We start from the raw sequence: 22,579 nt of genomic DNA, 5'->3' as shown, positions 1-22,579 counted from the left end.
AATAAGTTTAAACTTTTTTTTTTCAGTTCTAAGCATGGAAGAGCAGGGAGGGCCCTGTTGGGTTGATCCCCTGGCAGGTTCCACCTCCACTGGCACCTCGGAGCCCTGGAAAACCAAACTCACCCCAAGAGATGGAGCTTTGGGAGGCCCCTGCACCTCCTCCTTCAATAAGTGGAATTACACCAGTGGATTTTTCTCTTTAATCACAGGATGAGCTTTTAAAAGGAAAACAACCGAGTCCTGCAGGTTCTCGCTATGATATTTGCTGGGAGATAATTCAATTATTGTGGAAAATTATTTTAAACATTAAGATGCACAAAGTTCAGTTTCCCCTGTTTCTGTGACTATCACCCAAGCTATTGATAAGATGTCTAAATTTATTGCAGAATAATTCTGCAGGAAAAGAGATAAAAGGTTCCTGAATAAAATATGAGGCGAGAGCTGTAAATTGTAGCAATGCATATCATTTCATTCAAATGTAGGAAGCAATTACCATCTGCTATACTCATCAGTTCCCTCCTTTATGACTTAATTATATGTTTAATGCTATCAGATCAAGGAAAGGGCACAATAGATGAATGAGTGAAAGAAACAGAAAAGATTCAGCAACAAGACAAAAGGCAGATGAAAAGTAACCCAAGAACAGAATTGATTTCATTTGTTGGGAGAGGAGTTAATTTAAATAGTATATTCTATCATCTCCTGTGCTGTACTGAGATAATATAAATCATGTGTTTGTGAATTTGCTTCATACAATTTTAACAAAAGCATTCAAGTTTCTGAAAACCCAGGGTCTGCAGGTTTTGATTTATTTATGAAACGAGTAACATTTACAAAGAAAGAGCAGTGACTGACACCAAAGCATTTAAATGATTATTAACAGCACTTTGCTGTACAAGTACAAGATGACAGAGGGGAAGCTCAGCTTTGGCCCCTCCTGTCTGGCTTCCAGCACCTGCCAGGATCACCTCCAGGGACATGGGACGGTGATGGGACACAGCCACCACAGCCACGGCCACCAGAGTCACCAGAGTCACCATGGCCACCACAGCCACGGCCACCAGAGTCACCAGAGTCACTTCCACCTTCACCACAGCCACGGCCACCAGAGTCACCAGAGTCACCATGGCCACCACAGCCATGGCCACCAGAGTCACCAGAGTCACTTCCACCTTCACCACAGCCACCAGAGCCACCATGGCCACCACAGCCACCAGTCACCACAACCATGGCCACCAGTGTCACCAGAGTCACCTCCACCACAGCCACCACAGCCACCAGAGTCACCACAGCCATAGCCACAACCCCAGGGCCAGAGGGCCAGGGAGGGCACAGGGGTTGGTGGCCCTAAGACCTCTCAGGTCCCTCCACAGGACTGAGCAGCCGCCCTCCCCCAGCTGCTCTGGGCTGACGGCTCTGGATGTGTCCTGGCAGAGCTGCTGACAACCTGCACCCACATCCTGCAGCCCTCCATCCAAATCTGAACCCTGTGTTCTGCACCCTGTATCCTGCACCCTGTACCCCTGCACTCTCTATCCCTGCACCCTGTATCCCTGCATCCTGCATCCTGCACCCAGTATCCCTGTATCCCTGCATCCTGTATCCCTGCACTCTCTATCCCTGCACCCTGTATCCCTGCACCCTGTATCCCTGTATCCCTGCACCCTGTATCCCTGTATCCTGCATCCTGCACCCTGTATCCCTGTATCCCTGCACCCTGTATCCCTACATCCTTACATTCTGCATCCTGCACCCTTTTGACCGTATATGCCCATGGAGGAAAATCATCATGGAATAATGCAATTTGCTTAAATATCACATGGTGGGGTTAGAGCACAGAAAAGAATGTGATCTCCTGACAGAGCTCGGGTGCTTTTAACTCCAGCAGGAAGAGTGGGGCTGGAGCAAATCCAGTGGGATGTCCTCCCAGGGACCTGGGGACAGCTGGAGACAGAGGTGCAGGCAAGTGACAAATCCACTGTCTGGAGCTGTATATGCAGGGTTAAACACAGTGGGCACCGAGTGCTCCTCTGAAAGAGCAAAACAAGTCTTATCACTTCTCACTTGGGCTCTGAAGCCAGATTTAGATTAGATATTAGGAGGAAATTTTCCCTGGCAGGGTGGGCAGGGGCTGGGATGGAATTCCCACAGCAGCTGGGGCTGTCCCTGGATCCCTGGCAGTGCCCAAGGCCAGGCTGGACACTGGGGCTGGGGACAGTGGGAGGTGTCCCTGCCATGGCAGGGGGGCACTGCAGGGGCTTTAGGATCCCTTGCAACACAAACCATGCTGTGCATCCATGACTGGCCCTGCACAGCAGAGACTTCCTGAGGGGTTTGCCCCACTAAGGTGGGTGTCATCCTCTTGCAGCAGTGATCTGCATCCCTTTGTGGGCACACCACCACCAGTGCCTGCTCACAGGTTCAGCAACTGTGTGTGCAGGCAGGGATGTGCTGGGGAGCTTCAGAGAAAGAAAGCAGTTTTGTACTAATTCCCTTAATTTATTCACATCAAATGTCAGTGCAGTGTCATATAAAAGTCTTTTATGATTTTAAAACAAATGGTCCCTGAGGCAGGAAAATAGTTATAGTGCCATTTCTAAAATTAATTTAATTCCTGTGGAATAGAAATAAAAAAAAAAAAGTGCCTGCTCGGTTGCACAAGCATCACAAATAGCACTGGAATATTTCTGGAGAGGCTTTCCAGCTGCACTCACCCAGGGTTTCCCAGCCTTTTTGCCAACCCTTGGCACTGGGAGCCCCACGCTGGGCAGTGCTGAGGGCAGTGCTGCCCCCTCCCCATCACCACAGAGAGCCCCCACATTAATTAGTGCCTGCTGCTCCCTTCACACAGCAGCAGAACTGTTTCAATGACATTTCTCTGTGCCTCACGATGCTCTGTGTCCCCTGCTGTACACACAGGACAGCACTGCACTGATATTCCCGGCTGGAATCTGCCTCACCAGCCCCTGGGATGATCATTCCCGGTCCTGCCTCGCTGCCCCCCGTTCCACCCCGAGCTGCTGGCCCTGCTCAGCAGCTGGCACACAGGTTCCAGCCTGGGACAGGGCTGGCAGGGCTCCCAGGGACAGACAGTGCCATGTCCCAGCTCACCTGTCCCTCTGCCAGGGGACTCTGCCCTCACCCCGAAGAATCCCAGACTGGTTTGGGTTGGAAGGGACCTTAAAGCTCACCCAGTGCTCCCCTGCCATGGCAGGGACACCTCCCACTGTCCCAGGCTGCTCCCAGCTCCAATGTCCAGCCTGGACTGGGACACTGCCAGGGATCCAGGGGCAGCCACAGCTGCTCTGGGCACCTGTGCCAGGGCCTCACCTCCCTCACAGCCAAGAATTTCTCCCTAACATCTGACCAAAATCTCCCCTCCCTCATTTTAAAGTCTCTCTCCCTTGTCCTATCACAACAGGCCCTGCTAAAGGTTGGTCCCCATCTGTTTTACTGTCTCCATGGACACTGGTGCCCACGCTGGTGCCCAAGGGTAGTGCTGGGGGAGCACAAAGGTGTGAGATCTCCTGAAAACTGCCGGTGTGGATAATTAAAATAAGCCCCAAACACGTGAAATTCTGTTCAGTGACTCAGTCCACACACTCCCCCGCTGCTCCCACACACCTGCTGATGCTCAGGCAGAAATTAAGCACTTATGGATTTTTTCATGCTTTGTATATAGGGCTCCACATTTTCTCTCTCTTTCTGCTCATCCGAGGCCACTCCCAGCATGGCAGGGGGTTTGGGAGCCCACTGAGGTGCCTCTGGCTGCCCTGGCCAACCTGGAAGCCCGAAAGCTCGGTGCCAGTGAGTGACAAGGCACAGGGGCTGCTCCCCGGCAGGGAACAGCCCGGCTTTCCTTTCCAAGGAGGGTGCACGGGAACCCCCAGACCCCCAGACCCCGAGACCCTTCCCCAAACTCCCCCATGTCCTACAGGGAAGCCAGGCTGGTGCATTCCAGCACTGTGGGAGAAGAAGGGATGTGTGCAGGCCAGCCCTGTGCCTAGCCTGGGGTAAAAGAGCTCCGAGTTCACCCTGTCCACACAGCCATGGGGGGTGAGGAAGGAGGCTCGTGCTGCTCTTGGTGTGCAGTGATGCTGGGACCAGCCTGACTGATCCCAAAGCTAAACCTTCCTAGTGAGGGTGTGCAGGACAATGTTCCCTGACAGAATCCAGCACCTTCACACCAGTGAAGATGTGGCAAGGCTCCTGACAGAGGAACCAACAAGTCAGGCTGGTGACTTAACTTCCCTGCATAGCCCTGGGGACACATGTCCAGGGACAGCCAGGCTGAGCGGGGAACGAGGAGGAGGAAAAGGAACAGGAGACTAAGCTGGGATGCAGGTGAGGGAGACAAGATGAGGCTGGCAGGGGATGGTGCCCAGAGGGTCCCTGCAGCCCGGGGGGAGCTGGGGCCCAGGGCCCGTCCCTGCCCTCCCAGTGCTCAGCAGACAACCTGACAAATTCGGTTTAACTGTTTTGATGTAATAATGTAATTAGGTAAAAGGGTTCAGCAACCAATTGCATCTCACTAATTTCAACCATCTGCTTCAACACTTGTTCTATGTGTGCCAGACTTCAGTCTCTTTGCTCTAATAGTAATTAATGAAACTGTTAATAAGCTACATATATCATATTATGCTGCAATAATTTATCAAAGGATAATGTTATGAGACAAATTCTATATAACAATTATAGAAAATGGCTTACATTACTAATGCTGCACACTGCTCACTAGTTTCTTTACTCTTCCCTTCTTAATGAATTCCCTAATTAATTTAATGCATACGTTATGCATAATTTGAAATTTAAAAACATTGCTGGGTCAGGTTTTAACCATCCTCTTTTACATGCTGTCTGCTTCTACAAGACACATATTAGCCAAACATGACCTCTATGTAAATCAGGGTGCCCGCCGCTGTTCCCGTTCCCGGAGACGACAGCGGCGCTCGGGCTCTGCTCTGTGCCACGGCACACGGAGTGCCAGCACATTCACCAGAGCCACGGCAGCCAGAGGCACGAGCCACAACAAAACACAGACACCAGCAGCTACTCCAGCCTCTGAGTGTGTGACCAGCCCTGCTTTGGGGAGAGCTGCCCCACTCACACATGGTGCAAACACCCATCCAACAGCGGGGCCTCGCTGCCGTCACCCGGCCTGGGATAGCGAGCTCAGCTTCAAAATCCAGAAACCTTTCAAAATAGAAATGCAAACTTCAGTCTCTTCATCTGAAGTTTTTTAAGCATCTGGCACAAAGTTGCCCAGCATTTCCCAGGTTTCTGCCTCTACAGCTCTGGGGTTTTCCTGCAGAACATGGCCCCAAACTCTTCCTGCACAGTTTCCATTTTCATTCCTATCTGATTGGGTGGAGACTTCCAGAACACCACCAAAAACCCCAGAGGAACAGGGTACCCCAGCTTCAGTGTTCCCTTCAGTGGAAGGTGTCCCTGCCCATGGCAGGGTGTGGAACTGGATGAGCTTTAAGGCCCCTTCCAACCCAAACCATTCCGAGATTCTTGTGCTGCATAGAAGAAATACAATTTACCGAGTGAACCAGCCTTTAGCAAGAGATCATTCCCTCATGAATTCTCTTTGAGCAATATATTATTTACATTGCTAAAATATTATATTGAGACCCAGAGTGAGTTATATTAAAATTTCCTTATCTGCTGGGACACTTCTGGCTGAAAAAAGTGTTGAGTTTTCATCTTCAAGCGAGCTTGCTTCCATGCTTTTCCATCTGACACGTCAGATTATTTTAATGATGGAGTACTTGATTAAATTAATTCCTCCCTACAAAAGCAGCTGTCTTGTGTCATGGAATCTGTTCATCTATCTGGAACATTTGTACTTGCCAGGGAGGAGAGCCAAAGCGCAGTGTGGGGAGGGAGTGCCTGACCATACCGAGACGGCGACGACTTTGTCACAACGCATAAAGCTGAAGCTCAGCGGGACGGCCGGGTCTCCCCTGCCCCGCCAGGGCTGGATCTCGTGCCCAGGGATCAGGGAAGAGGCTGCTGGCCAGCCCCACTGGGAGAGGAGCACACTTCCAGCAGCTCCAGGACCTGCCACATGTGCCGTGTCCCTGTGTCCCCGTGAGCGCTGAGCCCCGCTGCGCCCGGGGGCTGAGCCCTGGAACAGCCCCGGGGTGTCACAGCAGGGCCCAGCAGTGCCCACCGAGCCTGAGGGAGAGTCGGCATCAGCAAGGGAAAAATAACAAATGAAAATGGAAAATTGTGCCAGCATGGTGGATGAAGCACAGACCGTGTGCATCAAACTTTTATTTCTAAACAAACGGAACTGTTCCCTTTAAGTTCATCTCTTGCTTACTCTCAAGCTGCTGCTCATTCTTTTTCCCTTTAGACAGTTTTTGCAATCTTATCCTTCCCTCCCTCTCACTGCGAGTCCTCAAGCACCATCCACACATGCAAATCTCCGAAAGCAGAACCGCCTGCCACGTGTGAAGGTTTCTGCTTGGCAAAGAAAAGCCTTGGAAAAACAACAGGATGGCCATTTCCTTTGTTTTCCATTGCACGATGTAACCATAGGCTGGGTTTTGATAGTACTAATTTTTTTTAAGTATGAATAGTAATATAATTTTTTCCACTTATCTCTTTTCAATATTCATATGCACTGCAGTGGGGTTGGAGCCCTTTATTTAACAAAATCTCCAGCTTTGGGACTTGGGATACAGTGCACTGTATTAAATTTATTAATACCAGAGAACTTTAAAGAGTTTAAGGTAATTTTAATAAAGCTGCAAAATACTCCATTGCTACAGGCACACAGACTGGGGTGTTCTTAGGATGCCCTGCAGAGCCCACCTGAGCCCTGCCAGGCTGGAGTACCTGGGGCCAGCAGGGCCAGGACAGACAGGACAGACAGGACAGACAGGACAGGACAGAAGGACAGACAGCAGAGCTGGCACTGCCATCACAGCCACCACAGCCAGTGCAGCCTGGACAGCCAGAGCACGCAGGACAGGTGGCACAGCCAGGACAGCCAGCACATGTGGCACAGCCAGGACAGGTGGCACAGCCAGGGCAGGTGGCACAGCCAGGACAGCCAGCACATGTGGCACAGCTGGCATAGCCAGGACAGGTGGCACACTCAGCACATCCAGAACAGCGGGACAGTCAACACTGCCAGCAAAGCCTGTCACGTCCCAGCCTGCGGTCCAGGGCAGGAGCAGGAGCAGGAGCAGGAGCAGGAGCAGGAGCAGGAGCAGGAGCAGGAGCAGGAGCAGGAGCAGGAGCAGGAGCAGGAGCAGGAGGGTGGATCCTCTCTGGTTCCTTTCTTGGCGTTCTCTGGCTCAGCCCACCGGAGGCTGCCGCGGTTCGCCAGCGTGGCTCCCGTGCCCTGTAATTGAGCGGGATGTGGAACACACCCACGTCCTCAGCAGCGGTTCAGCCGCGGACTGCCGAGCCAGCTGCCACGTGGAGCAGGGACACGCACGGCTCCCCCGAGACACGGCCCCTCTGCCCCCGGTGGGGACCCGGGACACAGCCCCGCTCCCTCCCACTGCCCCGAGCCGCAGCTGCTCCCCGGGATGTGTCCCGAGCTACAGCACCCATCCCGGGATGTGTCCCGAGCTACAGCACCCATCCCGGGATGTGTCCCGAGCTACAGCACCCATCCCGGGATGTGTCCCGAGCTACAGCACCCATCCCGGGATGTGTCCCGAGCTACAGCACCCATCCCGGGATGTGTCCCGAGCTACAGCACCCATCCCGGGATGTGTCCCCGGAGGCACAGCCCCGCTCCCCCCGGGATGTCCCTGGGGCCGGGCGGGTCCCCGGTTCGGGTTCCATTGCGGGCGGGTCCCGCTCGGGGCGGGGGCAGCCGTGTCCCGGTGCCGGCCCCGTTCCGCCCCCGCTCCGCTGGCCCGGGGCTCCGGCTCCCGGCCGGGATGAGCGGGCTGCGGCGGCTGTTCCGCGGCAGCGGCCGGGCCCTGGCCCTCGTGTTCGCCGCCTCGGTGGCCTGGCTGCTGCTCGACATGGCCGCGCTCCGCCTCTCGCTCGGCGAGGCGGGCGGGCGGCTGCTGCGGGAGGCGGCGGGGCTGGCACCGGGGCCGGGGCCGGGGCCGGGGCCGGGGCCGGGGTTGGGGTTGGGGCGGCCCCGGCGAGGCCCCGAGGCTCCGGCGGAGGCAGCGGGGGATGCGGGGGCAGCCCCGGCCCCGGTGGCATCGCCGCCCCCCCGGCAGCGGCCCGGGCCCCGCGGGACGGGCACGGCGCTCCCCGGAGCCCACGGGAGCGAGCAGCGCCCCTCCGGCACCGCGGCACCGAGCGGCCGGGCAGCACAGCCCGGAGCGCAGGAAACAAACACGGGACGGGAAGAAACTCCCTCCAAAACTCGCTTCATCCTCATCAGCAAAGACGGGATGGACCTCGCCGGCCCCGCAGCCCCGCGCCGTGGGCCCCACTCTGCGGGGAACGCCACAAGGAGACGGGGAAAGCACAAGGAACTTGCTGACAAGAGCAGGGATGGTGCCCACGCCGCCACTGCCACTGCTGCGGCCACCAACATGGGTGGCAGGAGCCGCACGCTGGGTGCGACACCAAGAGCAGCTCCTGGAGGAGCGGGCACTGGCCAGGATGGGCAGGAGAGAGGGGCAGCAGTGGGCACTGGCCGGGATGGGCAGGAGAGAGCAGGAGCAGCTCCTGGAGCAGCGGGCACTGGCCGGGATGGGCAGGAGAGAGGGGCAGCAGCTCCCAGAGCAGCAGGCACTGGCCAGGATGGGCAGGAGAGAGCAGGAGCAGCTCCCAGAGGAGCGGGCACTGGCCGGGATGGGCAGGAGAGAGCAGGAGCAGCTCCTGGAGGAGATGGCGCTGGCCGGGATGGGCAGGAGAGAGGGACAGCAGCTCCCAGAGCAGCTGGCACTGGCCGGGATGGGCAGGAGAGAGCAGGAGCAGCTCCTGGAGGAGATGGCACTGGCCAGGATGGGCAGGAGAGAGGGGCAGCAGTGGGCACTGGCCAGGATGGGCAGGAGAGAGCAGGAGCAGCTCCTGGAGGAGCGGGCACTGGCCGGGATGGGCAGGAGAGAGGGGCAGCAGCTCCCGGAGGAGCAGCGGGCACTGGCCAGGATGGGCAGGAGAGAGCAGGAGCAGCTCCTGGAGGAGATGGCACTGGCCGGGATGGGCAGGAGAGAGCAGGGAGCAGCCCAGGGATGCACAAAGTCCTGTCCATGGATGCAACGCTCGCCCCTAGAGACCCCCGAGCTCCAGGCCAGTTTGGACACCCTGTTGCTGTCCCTGATGATAAACAAGAAGAAGCAAAAAGTAGATGGAAAGAAGGAAACTTTAATGTCTACCTCAGCGACCTGATCCCTGTGGATCGAGCCATCGCAGACACCAGGCCTGCCGGGTAAGATCTGCTCCCCCTGCGCAAAGCCCGGGCTGCCCCCGGGGATGGGCTCCGTGGCTCTGGGGAGGGCTGCTGGGGACACAGCGAACCTTCAGCCCTGCTGCCTGGCAGGTGGCTTTTGGCCAGGCCAGAGCAGCCTGTTGTTAAAGGTGAAACTGGGGAAGGTTTGTGGGTTGTCGCAGCCCCCTGAGCCCGGCTGCCCGGCGGGACAAGGACACCCAGCCCGGGTGATGGGCTCAGGCCTCTCTGTGCCCGGGAACTCCGTACCTGGAGTGTCAGGAGCAGCTCTGAGCACTCACAGCTCGTGTGTTGGTTCCTGGAGCCTGCACCCCGTGGGTGTGTGAGGGCAGCAGGAGCCCCCCTGCCCGGAGGGGCTCTCACAGCCCAGGCTGCCGTGGCCCTTCCCTCGAGGAGGGGACACCAAGGGACCCTCCCGGCCAGGGACCTGCTGTGGCTCCACAAAGCCCCTCAGGAGCTGAGTGCTGGCACCGTCCAGCAGGCACAGGCTGGGGGCTCTGCTCTGTGGGCACACGCAGGGAGGGCTGCGCTGTTTGGGCTTGGAAAACCCACACAGCTACAGCTGGCATTAAATGTGTAACTGATGCTGCACATCTCAGGACTGCGCTTCAAAAAAGCCTCTCCCTGCCAGTAGAGGAGAGCAGGACAAGGTGAGGGCAGTGCCTGGGCAGCAGAAGAGGCTGGTGAGCCCCATCCTGAGCTGCCGTGCCCGGCGGGCTCGGCACTGCTGCCTTGGTGCTTGCACTTGATGACCTTAAAGCTTTTTCAACCTAAGCCATTCTGTGACTGCTGCAGGGAGGGCAGGGAAGGTGCCAGCTCAGGTGAGTGCCAGGTTCATCTCTCGCTCTCAGCCCTCCCTAGGGACATCCTCAGCCCCTGGGCAGGTGAGACCTGCCCCGTGCAGAGACCCTCGCGTGTCCCCACGGGTACGGCGGGCTGGGAATTGTGCTGTGCTTGTCCCCCGCGGCACAGGGCAGTGCAGACACTCCCACCGTGCCAGGGGTGCTTGCTGAGGTCAGATCCTGCCCAGGAGGAGGGGAGCAGGGATGGGGAGACAGATGGGGCTGCTTCCTGATGCCTCCTTCAGAAGCCACCTGTGCAGAGGAGCAGAGCCATGGCACAAAGCCAGCACTGGGCTTGGTCTGGACAGCAAACCCCGGAGCTGCAGAGCAGGAAGCACCTCCAGGGAGTGACACACCTGCCCAGGAGGAGCTGCTTTGCCATCACAGGGAACTCCTTGGGCAAACAGGGCACGTCCCTGGGCGTGTGAGCTGCTGCCACGGGGCACGGAGCTGCCCTGGGCACTCTGGTTCTGGCAGGAGCCTGTGCAGGTTCTGCCCTGGGCACTCTGGTTCTGGCAGGAGCCTGTGCAGGTTCTGCCCTGGGCACTCTGGTTCTGGCAGGAGCCTGTGCAGGTTCTGCCCTGGGCACTCTGGTTCTGGCAGGAGCCTGTGCAGGTTCTGCCCTGGGCACTCTGGTTCTGGCAGGAGCCTGTGCAGGTTCTGCCCTGGCCCATTGGCACAACAGCTACCAGCTTGTCAGGTCCAGCTCAGGGCAGTGGCTGTTTGCAGATCTTGGCAGCCAACAATTAATTTTTGGTGTATTCCAGTGTCTCCCAGTTTAGACTCCAGTTCCCATTGTGATTCTTCCTGGAGTACTGGGCTAGACCACTGAAATGGGGCCAATCCATGCACAGTGCTCGCTGCTTTTGGAGCTTTACTGACAGTGCTGGCACTCACAGGAGCTGTGTCTCTGCAGCTGGTGTGAGGGACAGCGCCCTGAGGAGGAGTGTGATGGGCAGGAGGCTTGTGGGGAGCGCTCCATGCAGAGCCCAGATCAGGAGTCCTGGGGCTGAAGGGAAGAGAAAGCTCCAGGGTGACCTTGGAGCCCCTCCCAGTGCATAAGGGGGCTCCAAGAGAGGAGAGTGACTCTGGACAAGGGCCTGGAGTGCCAGGGCAAGGAGCAGCAGTTTCCCACTGCCAGGGGCAGGGACAGGTGGGACACTGGGAGGGAATCCGAGGGAATCCTTCCCTGGAGGCTGGGCAGGCCCTGGCACAGGTTGCCCAGAGAAGCTGTGGCTGCCCCATCCCAGGAAGTGTCCAAGGCCAGGCTGGAGAGGGTTCTGAGCAACCTGGGACAGCGGAAAGTGTCTGTGGGAGTGGTTGGAAGGAGATGGGCTTTAAGTTCCCTTCCAACCCAAACTATTCCAGGATTCCCTACTGAAGGACAAAGGGGGGGTGACCCGGTTCTGCTCACCAGCTGCCCAGCAAGGTGAGGCAGTTCTGGGTCCAAAATGAACTTTTTTGGCATTTTCTGCCTGCTGACCTCCCTGAGACAGAAAGACACATCTCAAGGATTTTGACACAGAGTAATTCTGGGGTGAATTTCACTTAGCCAGAGCACTTCTGATTATCTTCTGAAACATCTTTAAATTTCCTTCAGGAGAGGTTCCTGTGAGAGCCAAGTGAGCACAGTGCAATGGGGCTGCCCATGAGAGAGGCCCTGGGGCTGGTGTGGGGCTCCCCCCTCACCGCTCTGTTCCCCTCCCAGCACTGCAGGGCTCTCCCTCCGTATTTCACCTTGGGCATTTTCCCAGAAGCACCAAGCCTGCAGATTTTCGGGAGTGGGACCTGTGAGCCCGTGTTGCTGTTGCAGGTGCTCGGAGCAGCAGGTCCACGACGACCTCCCCACCACCAGCATCATCATGTGCTTCGTGGATGAGGTGTGGTCCACCCTCCTGCGCTCCGTGCACAGCGTCCTCAGCCGCTCTCCTCCTCACCTGATCGAGGAGATCATTCTGGTGGATGACTTCAGCACTAAGGGTAGGTGAAGCCTTTATGAAACTCATATAACTTGAGGGCAAAATGCGATTTGTTCTCTGTAATTCAATTCTAAGCAGGAGAGAAATCACATTTTCTCCTTCCCCTGTATTGAAGTGCATCCCTGGCCTGCGCTGGGGCTGAGGGGAAGAAGAGGACAGGGGGTGCTGGGGCTGGCAGTGGGAGATGAAGGCAGAGGCTCCAAGAGCACCAGGAGCTGAGTCCTGCCCAGCCCATTCATCTTTGGGGCGTCCTGGCTCAAGGGCTTGTGCAATCAGGAGATGCTCTCACCCCCCAGTGTGCGTGGCTGGTGTTCCCAGTGTGGGGGACACACTCCGGGGTGGCTCAGAGCACAGGAGCTGCAGTGGGAGCAGTGGTGAGCTGGGATCTGCTCTGCACGGGGCATTTCAGCTGGTACCCACCCCCTGCGTTCCGGTGCCTCCACTCTCTGCTGCGTTCAGCCCATGAAAATGCAGGGATGATGTGATTTCCCCGCTGCTGGCTCGGGTGGGCTGCACAAGGAGAGCCCCGTGCCCAGAGAGATGTTCACACCCCAGAGCTGAGGGCCCGGCGTGCCTGCAGGCGCTGCCAGGGGGATGTGCTGGTGGCTTTTCAGCGGGTGGCAGTGTGTGAGTGAGCCGGCTGTGTCCCCTGAGCAGAGTACCTGCGGGAGCAGCTGGACACCTACATGTCGCGGTTCCCGAAGGTGAGGATCCTGCGCCTCAGGGAGAGGCACGGGCTGATCCGGGCCAGGCTGGCGGGAGCTGAGATCGCCAAAGGTAGGACAGGAGCCGTGCTCCGGCCGTGTGGGGATCCCAGAGCGCTGGGCATCCCTCTCCAGCGCCGTGTTTGTCCCTCCCAATGCACCGAGGGTGCCTTTCACCGGGACCTCCAGCCCCAGCTCCGCCGGCTGCCCCAGCCGGGCTGTGTCCGCACCGAAATGCCGATTCTGGCAGGAGCTGCTCTGCCAGGCAGGGAAAAACGCTCTTGGCTGTGGCTGGGCAGGTCTGGGGAGCCGAGGAGGGCTGTGGCACAGTCAGCAGCACCCCGAGCCCGCAGGGTGCCCGGGGAGCTGCCCAGCAGGGCTGGGCTGGGGTCCCCAGGCTCATCCTCCTCACCCTGCAGGCGCTGTCCTGACGTTCCTGGACTCACACGTGGAGTGCAACGTGGGCTGGCTGGAGCCGCTGCTGGACAGGGTCCGCCTGCGCCGGACCAAGGTGGCCTGCCCCGTCATCGAGGTGATCAGCGACAAGGACATGAGGTGAGGCAGCTCATCCCTGCCAACCCCACGGTCCAGGCTGGTGTCCTGAGCAGAACCCGCCTGGCACCGCCGCTGGATCCGCTACGGGAGCGGATCCGTGACTCCAGAGCCCTGAGCAGCCTCCAGCAGCTCCCACAGGGGACACAGAACATTGCTGTGCACCAGAAATTAACATTTGCTGTGGATGTGGCCCGTGTTTATCACACACCATTTTGCTTTTTCACAGCTTTTAGTACATGAAGATGGTTCCTGATGAAATTTGTTAAAATCCTGGTGTAATTACCTACAGATACTCATCTTCACTCATTAGGGGTGACATTTCAATCAGGAATGTGACTCAGAATTAGTCAGCCCATCTTTTCTCTGTTTAGTTACATGACCGTGGACAACTTCCAGCGTGGGATTTTTACTTGGCCAATGAATTTTGGATGGAGGCAGATTCCACAAGAGGTCATAGAGAAAAATAAAATCAAGGAGACTGATATTATAAGGTAAAAAACCAACAAATGTGAGAGCTTTGAGAACCAGCCTGTTCCTCTGGTAGCAGCTTAGCAGCAAAGGCTCCTTCGAGGCCGAATGTTGTTCTTTTGTGGCCAGGTATGGTTCTGGTGCTTTCCAGGACAGCTGAGGCACAGGCTGGCCCCCAGCAGGCATGGGCAAAGCCCAGGAAGCCTTTCTCCCCACACATGGCACTGCTGGTGTGTCAGCCAGGAGAACATTCCGCTGCCTTTTACCCTTCCCTGCCCCATTTCAGCTTTCAGGCCCCCCAGGTGCCCTCTGTGCCACTGTCACACCGTGTGGCCTCTCTGTGCCACTGTCACACCATGTGCCCTCTGTGCCACTGTCACACCGTGTGGCCTCTGTGCCACTGTCACACCGTGTGGCCTCTCTGTGCCACTGTCACACCGTGTGGCCTCTCTGTTCCCAGGTGCCCTCTGTGCCACTGTCACACCGTGTGGCCTCTCTGTTCCCAGGTGCCCTCTGTGCCACTGTCACACCGTGTGGCCTCTGTGCCACTGTCACACCGTGTGGCCTCTCTGTGCCACTGTCACACCGTGTGGCCTCTCTGTGCCACTGTCACACCGTGTGGCCTCTCTGTTCCCAGGTGCCCCGTCATGGCAGGTGGCCTGTTCTCCATCGACAAGCAGTACTTCTTTGAGCTGGGAATGTACGACCCGGGACTGGACGTCTGGGGAGGGGAAAATATGGAGATTTCATTCAAGGTGGGTCAGTGTCACACACCTGCACCCCTGCCAGCCTGGGTGAGTGATGGGGCTGAGGCAGGGGCTCCCCAGGGTTGGACACCCCATTTCCCTGGGTGCCTGACCTTCTGCTGCTCTCCTGGCTGCACGAAGCCAGCGCCCCCCACCAGCTGCTGTCTCTGCCAGCGGCCTCTGTCTCGCAGGTCTGGATGTGCGGAGGAGAGATCGAGATCGTTCCGTGCTCCCGGGTGGGGCACATTTTCAGGAATGACAATCCTTACTCCTTCCCAAAAGACCGTGTGAGGACGGTGGAGCGGAACCTGGCCCGCGTGGCAGAGGTGTGGCTGGACGAGTACAAGGAGCTGTTCTACGGCCATGCCTATCACCTGCTCCTGGGCAACGTGGATGTCGGGGACCTGAGCCAGCAAATCCAGCTGCGCAAGAAGCTGCGCTGCAAAAGCTTCCGCTGGTACCTGGAGAACGTCTACCCGGACCTGGAAGCTCCCCTGGTTAAAGGCAGCGGGCTGGTGCGTGCCCAGGGGTGTCACTGTTCCCTGGGGTGGCTGTGCCCGGGCATTCCCCGTGCTGCGCAGCTCCCTGGCCCTGGCAGCGCTGTGCATGTTTGATCGGGCACAGATCTGGATTCCAGAGCATTCCCACAAAGAAACGGGTCCAGGCAGCAGGGGTGACTTCCCTCTGTAGGGCTGGGGGTTTGGATGGCTGAGCAGGGCACAGTGCCAGGACAGGATGTGGCCCTGGGGTAGGATGGGCACCGGGGCTGGACGTGCCCTCGGGGTGAGAACTCCCTCCGTGGTGAGAACTCCCACATCGGGATCCGGGGGGTCCCAGGGGATCCTGCCCTCGCTCCCTGCCCCAGCTCGGGGGGTGGAGTGCAGAGCGGGGTCTGTAGGGTCAGGGTCTGTAGGGTCAGGGTCTGTAGGGACAGGGTCTGTGGGGTCAGGGTCTGTAGGGACAGGTCTGTAGGGACAGGTCTGTAGGGACAGGGTCTGTAGGGTCAGGGTCTGTGGGGTCAGGGTCTGTAGGGACAGGGTCTGTGGGGACAGGGTCTGTAGGTACCGGGTCTGTAGGGTCAGGGTCTGTAGGGTCAGGTCTGTAGGGTCTGGCGCTGTAGGGTCGGGCTCTGTAGGGTCGGGCTCTATAGGGTCATGGTCTATAGGGTCAGGGTCTATAGAGTCAGGGCCTATAGGGTCGGGCTCTGTAGGGTCAGGGTCTGTAGGTACCGGGTCTATAGGGTCATGGTCTATAGGGTCAGGGTCTATAGGGTCGGGCTCTGTAGGGCCGGGCTCTATAGGGTCATGGTCTATAGAGTCAGGGTCTATAGGGTCGGGCTCTGTAGGGTCAGGGTCTGTAGGTACCGGGTCTATAGGGTCAGGGTCTATAGGATCAGGGTCTATAGGGTCGGGCTCTGTAGGGTCAGGCTCTGTAGGGTCAGGCTCTGTAGGGTCGGGCTCTGTAGGTACCGGGTCTATAGGGTCAGGGTCTATAGGATCAGGGTCTATAGGGTCGGGCTCTGTAGGGTCGGGCTCTGTAGCACGGCTGTGCCGCCAGCAGAGCGCAGCAGCCGCTCGCGTTGCCGGCGCTGGGAGGAGGGACCGGTGCGCTCCGGGCACGGAACCTGAGCCTCGCCGGGGGCAGCGGGCAGAGAACACTTTAAAGTCGCTTTGGATTCAGTGCTGCCTCCACAAACCCCAGGTGGGAGAAACTGGGTCAGGCTCCTCTTCTCCAGCACTGAATTCCAGAATGGTTTAGGTGGAAGGGGACCTTAAAGCTCAGCTTCTTCCACCCCCTGCCAGGGGCTGGGACACCTTTAACCAGCCCACGTTGCTGCAAGCCCCGTCCAGCCTGGCCTGGCACACTTTTCCGCCTCCCTTAGTTGTGTGAGCAGTATTAACCAGAGTCCTGTGAACCCAGCAGGTCCGGTGCAGTGTAACATCCTCCCCCCTTCTTGGGAATTTCTGTCTAAATGTGCGTTTTGTTGCTGTTCCCCAGCTGGTTAACGCGGCCCTGGCAGGGTGCATCGCTGTGGAAGGCACCAGCCTGGCTTTTGAGGAGTGTGATGTTAACAGCACGGTAAGGACAGCCCGTGTGTCACCCTGCCCTGGTGCTGTGCCTGTCCCAGGTGACCTGTCCCCTCCCCGGGGGTGGCACTGCCCTTCCCAGCCGGGGACGTGGCCAGGCCATGCTGGCACAGCCTGTAGCCAAGCAGCAGTGTCAGAAACAGCAATTTCGGCCGCTTTCCTTTGATGGAGCTGTGAGTTTGCATGTGAAAACAGAGGGACATTTAAATACCAGCCTGTGATCTGTGTGCAGACGCTGAACTTCCAGCTTATAGCCCTTCCCGTGCCTCGGCTCCAAGAGGGCCAGAGAACCACCCAGAGGGACGGGACACAGGGAATGGCTTCCCACTGCCAGGGGACAGGGATGGATGGGATCCTGGGCAGGAATCCCTGGCTCGGAGGCTGCTGGAGCCCTGGCACAGGGTGCCCAGAGAAGCCCTGCCACGGAGCCTGACGGGGCCGTGTCTCCTCCTGCTGTCTCCCCACAGAACCAGCAGTTCAACTACACCTGGCTGAGGCTGATCCAGCACGGAGAGCTCTGCCTTGCCCCGTCTGGTGTCGTGGGAGCCGTGGGCCTGCGCCGCTGCCAGCCCAGGAGCCGCAGCCTGGCCTGGCTCCACAGGTCACTGGCCACCGTGCAGCCGGGGCTGGTGAGTGATGCTGCGGCGATCAGCACTGCAGGGAGCAGGGAGCAGGGTGCAGGGTGCAGGGTGGAAGGTGCAGGGTGCAGGGTGCAGGGTGCAGGGTGCAGGGTGCAGGATGTAGGGTGCAGGGTGCAGGATGCAGGATGTTGGGTGCAGGGTGCAGGGTGCAGGGTGCAGGATGCAGGATGTTGGGTGCAGGGTGCAGGGTGCAGGGTGCAGGATGGAGGGTGCAGGGTGCAGGGTGCAGGGTGGAGGATGCAGGGTGCAGGATGGAGGGTGCAGGATGCAGGATGCAGGATGCAGGGTGCAGGGTGCAGGGAGCAGGGTGCAGGGAGCAGGGTGCAGGGTGCAGGATGCAGGATGCAGGGTGCAGGGTGGAAGGTGCAGGGTGCAGGGTGCAGGGTGCAGGATGCAGGGAGCAGGGCGCTGGGTGCAGGGAGCAGGGTGCAGGGAGCAGGGTGCAGGGTGCAGGGTGCAGGATGCAGGGTGCAGGGAGCAGGGCGCTGGGTGCAGGGAGCAGGGTGCAGGGAGCAGGGCGCTGGGTGCAGGGAGCAGGGTGCAAGGGAGCAGGGTGCAGGGTGCAGGGTGCAGGGTGCAGGATGCAGGGTGCAGGATGCAGGGTGCAGGATGCAGGATGCAGGATGCAGGGTGCAGGGTGGAAGGTGCAGGGTGTAGGGTGCAGGGTGCAGGGTGGAAGGTGCAGGATGCAGGGTGTAGGGTGCAGGGTGTAGGGTGCAGGATGCAGGGTGCAGGGTGCAGGGTGCAGGATGCAGGGTGCAGGGATGCAGGGATGCAGGGTGGAGGATGCAGGGTGCAGGGTGCAGGGTGCAGGGTGCAGGGTGCAGGATGCAGGGAGCAGGGTGCAGGATGCAGGGTGCAGGGATGCAGGGATGCAGGGTGGAGGATGCAGGGAGCAGGGTGCGGGTGTAGGGAGCAGGGTGCAGGGTGCAGGGATGCAGGGTGCAGGGTGCAGGGTGCACGGTGCAGGGTGCAGGGTGCAGGATGGAGGGTGCAGGGTGCAGGGAGCAGGGCGCTGGGTGCAGGGTGCAGGGTGCAGGGTGCAGGGTGCAGGGTGCAGGATGCAGGGTGCAGGGTGCAGGGAGCAGGGTGCAGGATGCAGGGTGCAGGATGCAGGGTGCAGGATGCAGGGTGCAGTGTGCAGTGTGCAGGGTGTAGGGTGCAGGGTGCAGGGTGCAGGATGCAGGATGCAGGGTGCAGGGTGCAGGGTGCAGGGTGCAGGATGCAGGGTGCAGGGTGCAGGGTGCAGGGTGCAGGGTGCAGGATGCAGGGTGCAGGGTGCAGGATGCAGGGTGCAGGATGCAGGGTGCAGGATGCAGGGTGTAGGGTGCAGGGTGCAGGATGCAGGGTGCAGGGTGCAGGATGCAGGGTGCAGGATGCAGGGTGCAGGATGCAGGGTGTAGGGTGCAGGGTGCAGGATGCAGGGTGCAGGGTGCAGGGTGCAGGGTGCAGGGTGCAGGATGGGTCAGGGATGGCCCCCACCCTCCAGGACGTGGCAGGGTGCCAGGACAGCCGTGGCAGGGGGACAGCCCGGCCCGGGGGTCCCCCACCCCCTGCTGCCCCCTTTCCAAGGCCACTTGTCCTGGAGATGCGCTGGTGCCACTCGTGCCCCTCTGCCAGGGGTTGTGCCCAGCATCCCGCACGGCTGCAGCCCGGGGACACCGGGGACGAGCCAGGCACTGCTGCTGCAGCCACAAAGCAGCCTGGTTACACTCAGAAACCGTCAATAGCACTTAAAGGAAGATGAGTCAGCATCGACTGGCTCTCAGCTCACAGGGGCTTCTAAAGAGAGCAGGTATGGAAAGGAAAAGAATGGATACTTACACTAATTGCCTGCCCTGCACAAAGAGTCATGGCTGTGCCTCCGTCTGCCTGGTGTAAGGAGCTGTCCGAAACGCTCTGAAATAGCATAGCTCATTGTTGAGAAAAAAACACTCTTCACTTAAGAAAGAAAAAATGTAGTTTAATTATACATTCAATATAAAGACAATTTCCTGTTCCCATTTGGTTTTTTCAGCCTAAAGTGTTGAATGCCAGAATGCCACAGGCTCACCTTGGGTGTTTAGGGAAAAATACAGGAAAATTTTTATCCACTTAGTGAAAATCGTGAAATTGTCATTTCACTTTGTGAAAAATATGCAGAAATGCCCAGGGAGGTGTGTGGGGCACGGGCAGGTCTTGTCTCCTGTTCCAGCCTGATTTCTCAGCTGAGGGTGGATGGATTTAGTGATGCTCTTTTACCGGTGCCAGCAGCAGGAGTGTGAGGAGAGCTCAGTGGCTGCTGCCTGAAGGAGTTGCAGGGCTCTATCCCCATGGTGTGAATTGCAGTTCCTGCTGCACAAAGGTGCAGCTGCTGCCCCTGCACACATCCCTGGGGAGTGTTCCACCTCGGAGTGCTCTCCTGGGATCACTGCAGGGCGAGCAGCAGCACGGACACGTCCCAGCATCGCCTGGCTGCCCACGGGTGAGGGAGGGCAATCCAAGCTGGTGTGGAAAGCAAAAGGATGGAGGTCACTCACAGCCTTCGTTCCTCCTCAGCCCAGTGTCCTGCCCAGCACTCCAGCTCCAGGGCTGGGTTCCCCAGCATCATTTTCATTGCAGCAGCTGCTGAGTTCATGAGGCAGCAAACTGAGACAGAGATCAGTCTCCTGCTGGACATTGCCTGTGAAGCAAATCCCACCCAGCGACTCCCCACATGGCAATTGCCACACGGACAGTGAGAGAGCTCATCTCTCTGCTCCCAGAGAAGGAGAACCCAGGAGCCACAACAGCTGTGCTGTGATCCTGGCTCAGCAGCAGCTGCAGGCTTGGGTCCCACGCCAAAGCCCTGTAACTCAGCAGAGATGTCTCAGGTACTGGGGATGAGCCACAAAAGGGCACGTAAGGAGCTGGGCTTTGGTCTCAGAGGGAGAGTGGAGCTGCTGCTGCTGCTGCTGCAGGAGCCCTAAAGCCTGAACACCCCCTAAGCCTCAGCCCCCAAAGCCCAGGCCCCCCTGAGCCCTCCTCTCTCTCCTGCAGACCGAGCACATCATCTCGGAGCACCAGCACCTCCCGCAGCCCTGCCTGGAGGTGGATCCCTCGTACCGAGCGCTGCGCCTGAAGGCCTGTGACCCCACAAACCCCCACCAGAAGTGGCACTTTGGCAGGTACCACGCAGACTGAGGGCAGCCCAGCTGCTGTCCCCATGCTGTCACCGTGGGCTCAGCGAGGACATGGCTGTGGCTGATGGCAGCCACCAAACGGGGAGTGCATTTCCAAAGGAGAACTGACACCTGTGATTTGGTACCGGCACATGGAGGATCCGAACACCGGGAGCAGCACGGCGGGTGTGACAGTGCCAGAACAGATCAGGGCCATTCTCCCTCCCCGTAGGAGACTTTGGGAAAAACTCCTTTTCTCTATGCTTAAATGGAAATATTTTTTGAAGTCCCCATCCTACTGTAAGCAGACTTCCCTCGGTTCCCCTGGACAGCAGCATAAGCTCCAGAAACACTTCCAGGGCCCCAGAAGTCTGTGAGCAGCAAACTGGGCTGCTAATTCCTCCACAGAAACTGGAATTTTGAACACCATGTCCACACTGGATCTGGCTGCAGGATGCCTCCCCATGGGACGTGTAGTGTGACAGGTGAGGATCAGGGCTCTGTGAGGAATCAATTGCACACCAATAAAGCCCTCATTTTATAGTGGGAGGTGGATGGGGCCAGCCCCACCCAGGAGCTGCAGGAGAGCCCTGGAGCACTTCCCTGTGCTGGGGACAGCGAGGACACACGTGCCTTGCTTTGTTTGGTGCTGGAGCAGGGAACCAGAGGTTTATCCTGCTTCTTGCCAGAAGCACATTCCAGGGGCCAACCTGGAAGCTGCTCATCCCAGGGCAGCCAGGTTGTCCCACCCTGGGGCTGCCAGGACCCCAGCCATGTTCCCCAGCCCCCGTGGCTTTCTGGGGGCTCTCCAGGAGCAGTGCTGCTCCCCTCAGCCCAGGCTGCACGGCACAGCCAGGCTCTGCACACCAAACCCCTCTGGGCTCACTGCCATGGACAACTGTAGTCTGTACTGTGAAGTTCTTCATCTCCAAAATCCATCACCAGTCACCAACGGGATGGATTTGATGAGAGAATAAACTCTGTGTGCCAAGGTTGTGAGACCCAGCCTACAGCAGGGAGGGTTTCTGCCATGTCCCCATTGGAAATTCCTGCTGTGGGATGCTGCTCCCTGTGCCCTGTGGGGCTGCAGTGGGAGGCAGCGCTGCCCCTGCCCTGGGCTGAGCAGAGGGGCTGTTCCAGCACCAGCCCCTGTGTCCCTGTGCTGAGGGAAGGGGCTGTTCCAGCACCAGCCCCTGTGTCCCTGTGCTGAGCAGAGGGGCTGCTCCAGCACCAGCCCCTGCCCTGGGATGAGCAGAGGAGCTGTTCCAGCACCAGCCCCTGTGTCCCTGTGCTGAGCAGAGGAGCTGTTCCAGCACCAGCCCCTGTGTCCCTGTGCTGAGGGAAGGGGCTGCTCCAGCACAAGCCCCTGTGTCCCTGTGCTGAGCAGAGGGGCTGTTCCAGCACAAGCCCCTGTGTCCCTGTGCTGAGCAGAGGGGCTGTTCCAGCACAAGCCCCTGTGTCCCTGTGCTGAGCAGAGGAGCTGTTCCAGCACAAGCCCCTGTGTCCCTGTGCTGAGCAGAGGGGCTGTTCCAACACCAGCCCCTGTGTCCCTGTGCTGAGCAGAGGAGCTGTTCCAGCACAAGCCCCTGTGTCCCTGTGCTGAGCAGAGGGGCTGTTCCAGCACAAGCCCCTGTGTCCCTGTGCTGAGGGAAGGGGCTGCTCCAGCACAAGCCCCTGTGTCCCTGTGCTGAGCAGAGGGGCTGTTCCAGCACCAGCCCCTGTGTCCCTGTGCTGAGGGAAGGAGCTGCTCCAGCACAAGCCCCTGTGTCCCTGTGCTGAGGGAAGGAGCTGCTCCAGCACCAGCCCCTGTGTCCCTGTGCTGAGTGGAGGAGCTGTTCCAGCACAAGCCCCTGTGTCCCTGTGCTGAGCAGAGGAGCTGTTCCAGCACCAGCCCCTGTGTCCCTGGGATGAGCAGAGGGGATGTTCCAGCACCAGCCCCTGTGTCCCTGTGCTGAGCAGAGGGGATGTTCCAGCACAAGCCCCTGTGTCCCTGGGATGAGCAGGGAACTCTCTGCTCACGGTGGGCACAGCCGAG

The 22,579-nt window shown here is 58.7% G+C and overlaps 1 protein-coding gene across 1 annotated transcript; it reads left to right on the top strand.

Moving 5' to 3' along the window:
• The first annotated feature begins 8,157 nt into the window (after nt 1–8,157).
• Nucleotides 8,158–21,537, top strand: GALNT5 (polypeptide N-acetylgalactosaminyltransferase 5). Its single transcript, XM_058839734.1, has 11 exons — nt 8,158–8,618; nt 8,738–9,364; nt 12,038–12,204; nt 12,861–12,980; nt 13,327–13,462; nt 13,834–13,953; nt 14,568–14,685; nt 14,868–15,191; nt 16,675–16,755; nt 17,231–17,392; nt 20,423–21,537. The coding sequence occupies exons 1-11, from the start codon at nt 8,158–8,160 to the stop codon at nt 20,564–20,566; spliced, it is 2,460 nt and encodes an 819-aa protein (XP_058695717.1). The 3' UTR covers nt 20,567–21,537.
• The last annotated feature ends 1,042 nt before the right edge of the window (nt 21,538–22,579 follow it).

Source organism: Poecile atricapillus, chromosome 5, assembly GCF_030490865.1.
Source record: "Poecile atricapillus isolate bPoeAtr1 chromosome 5, bPoeAtr1.hap1, whole genome shotgun sequence".
Taxonomy (NCBI): Eukaryota; Metazoa; Chordata; class Aves; order Passeriformes; family Paridae; genus Poecile; species Poecile atricapillus.
Note: the sequence above shows the minus strand (reverse complement) of the source record. Positions and strands in the feature narration are given on the sequence as shown.

Coding starts and splice junctions, on each gene's coding strand:
- GALNT5 (XM_058839734.1), top strand. CDS start 8,158: ATGCGGGGGCAGCCCCGGCCCCGGTGGCATCGCCGCCCCCCCGGCAGC. Junction 13,954..14,567: donor AAGGAGACTGATATTATAAG/GTAAAAAACCAA, acceptor CTCTGTTCCCAG/GTGCCCCGTCATGGCAGGTG. Junction 16,756..17,230: donor AGTGTGATGTTAACAGCACG/GTAAGGACAGCC, acceptor GTCTCCCCACAG/AACCAGCAGTTCAACTACAC.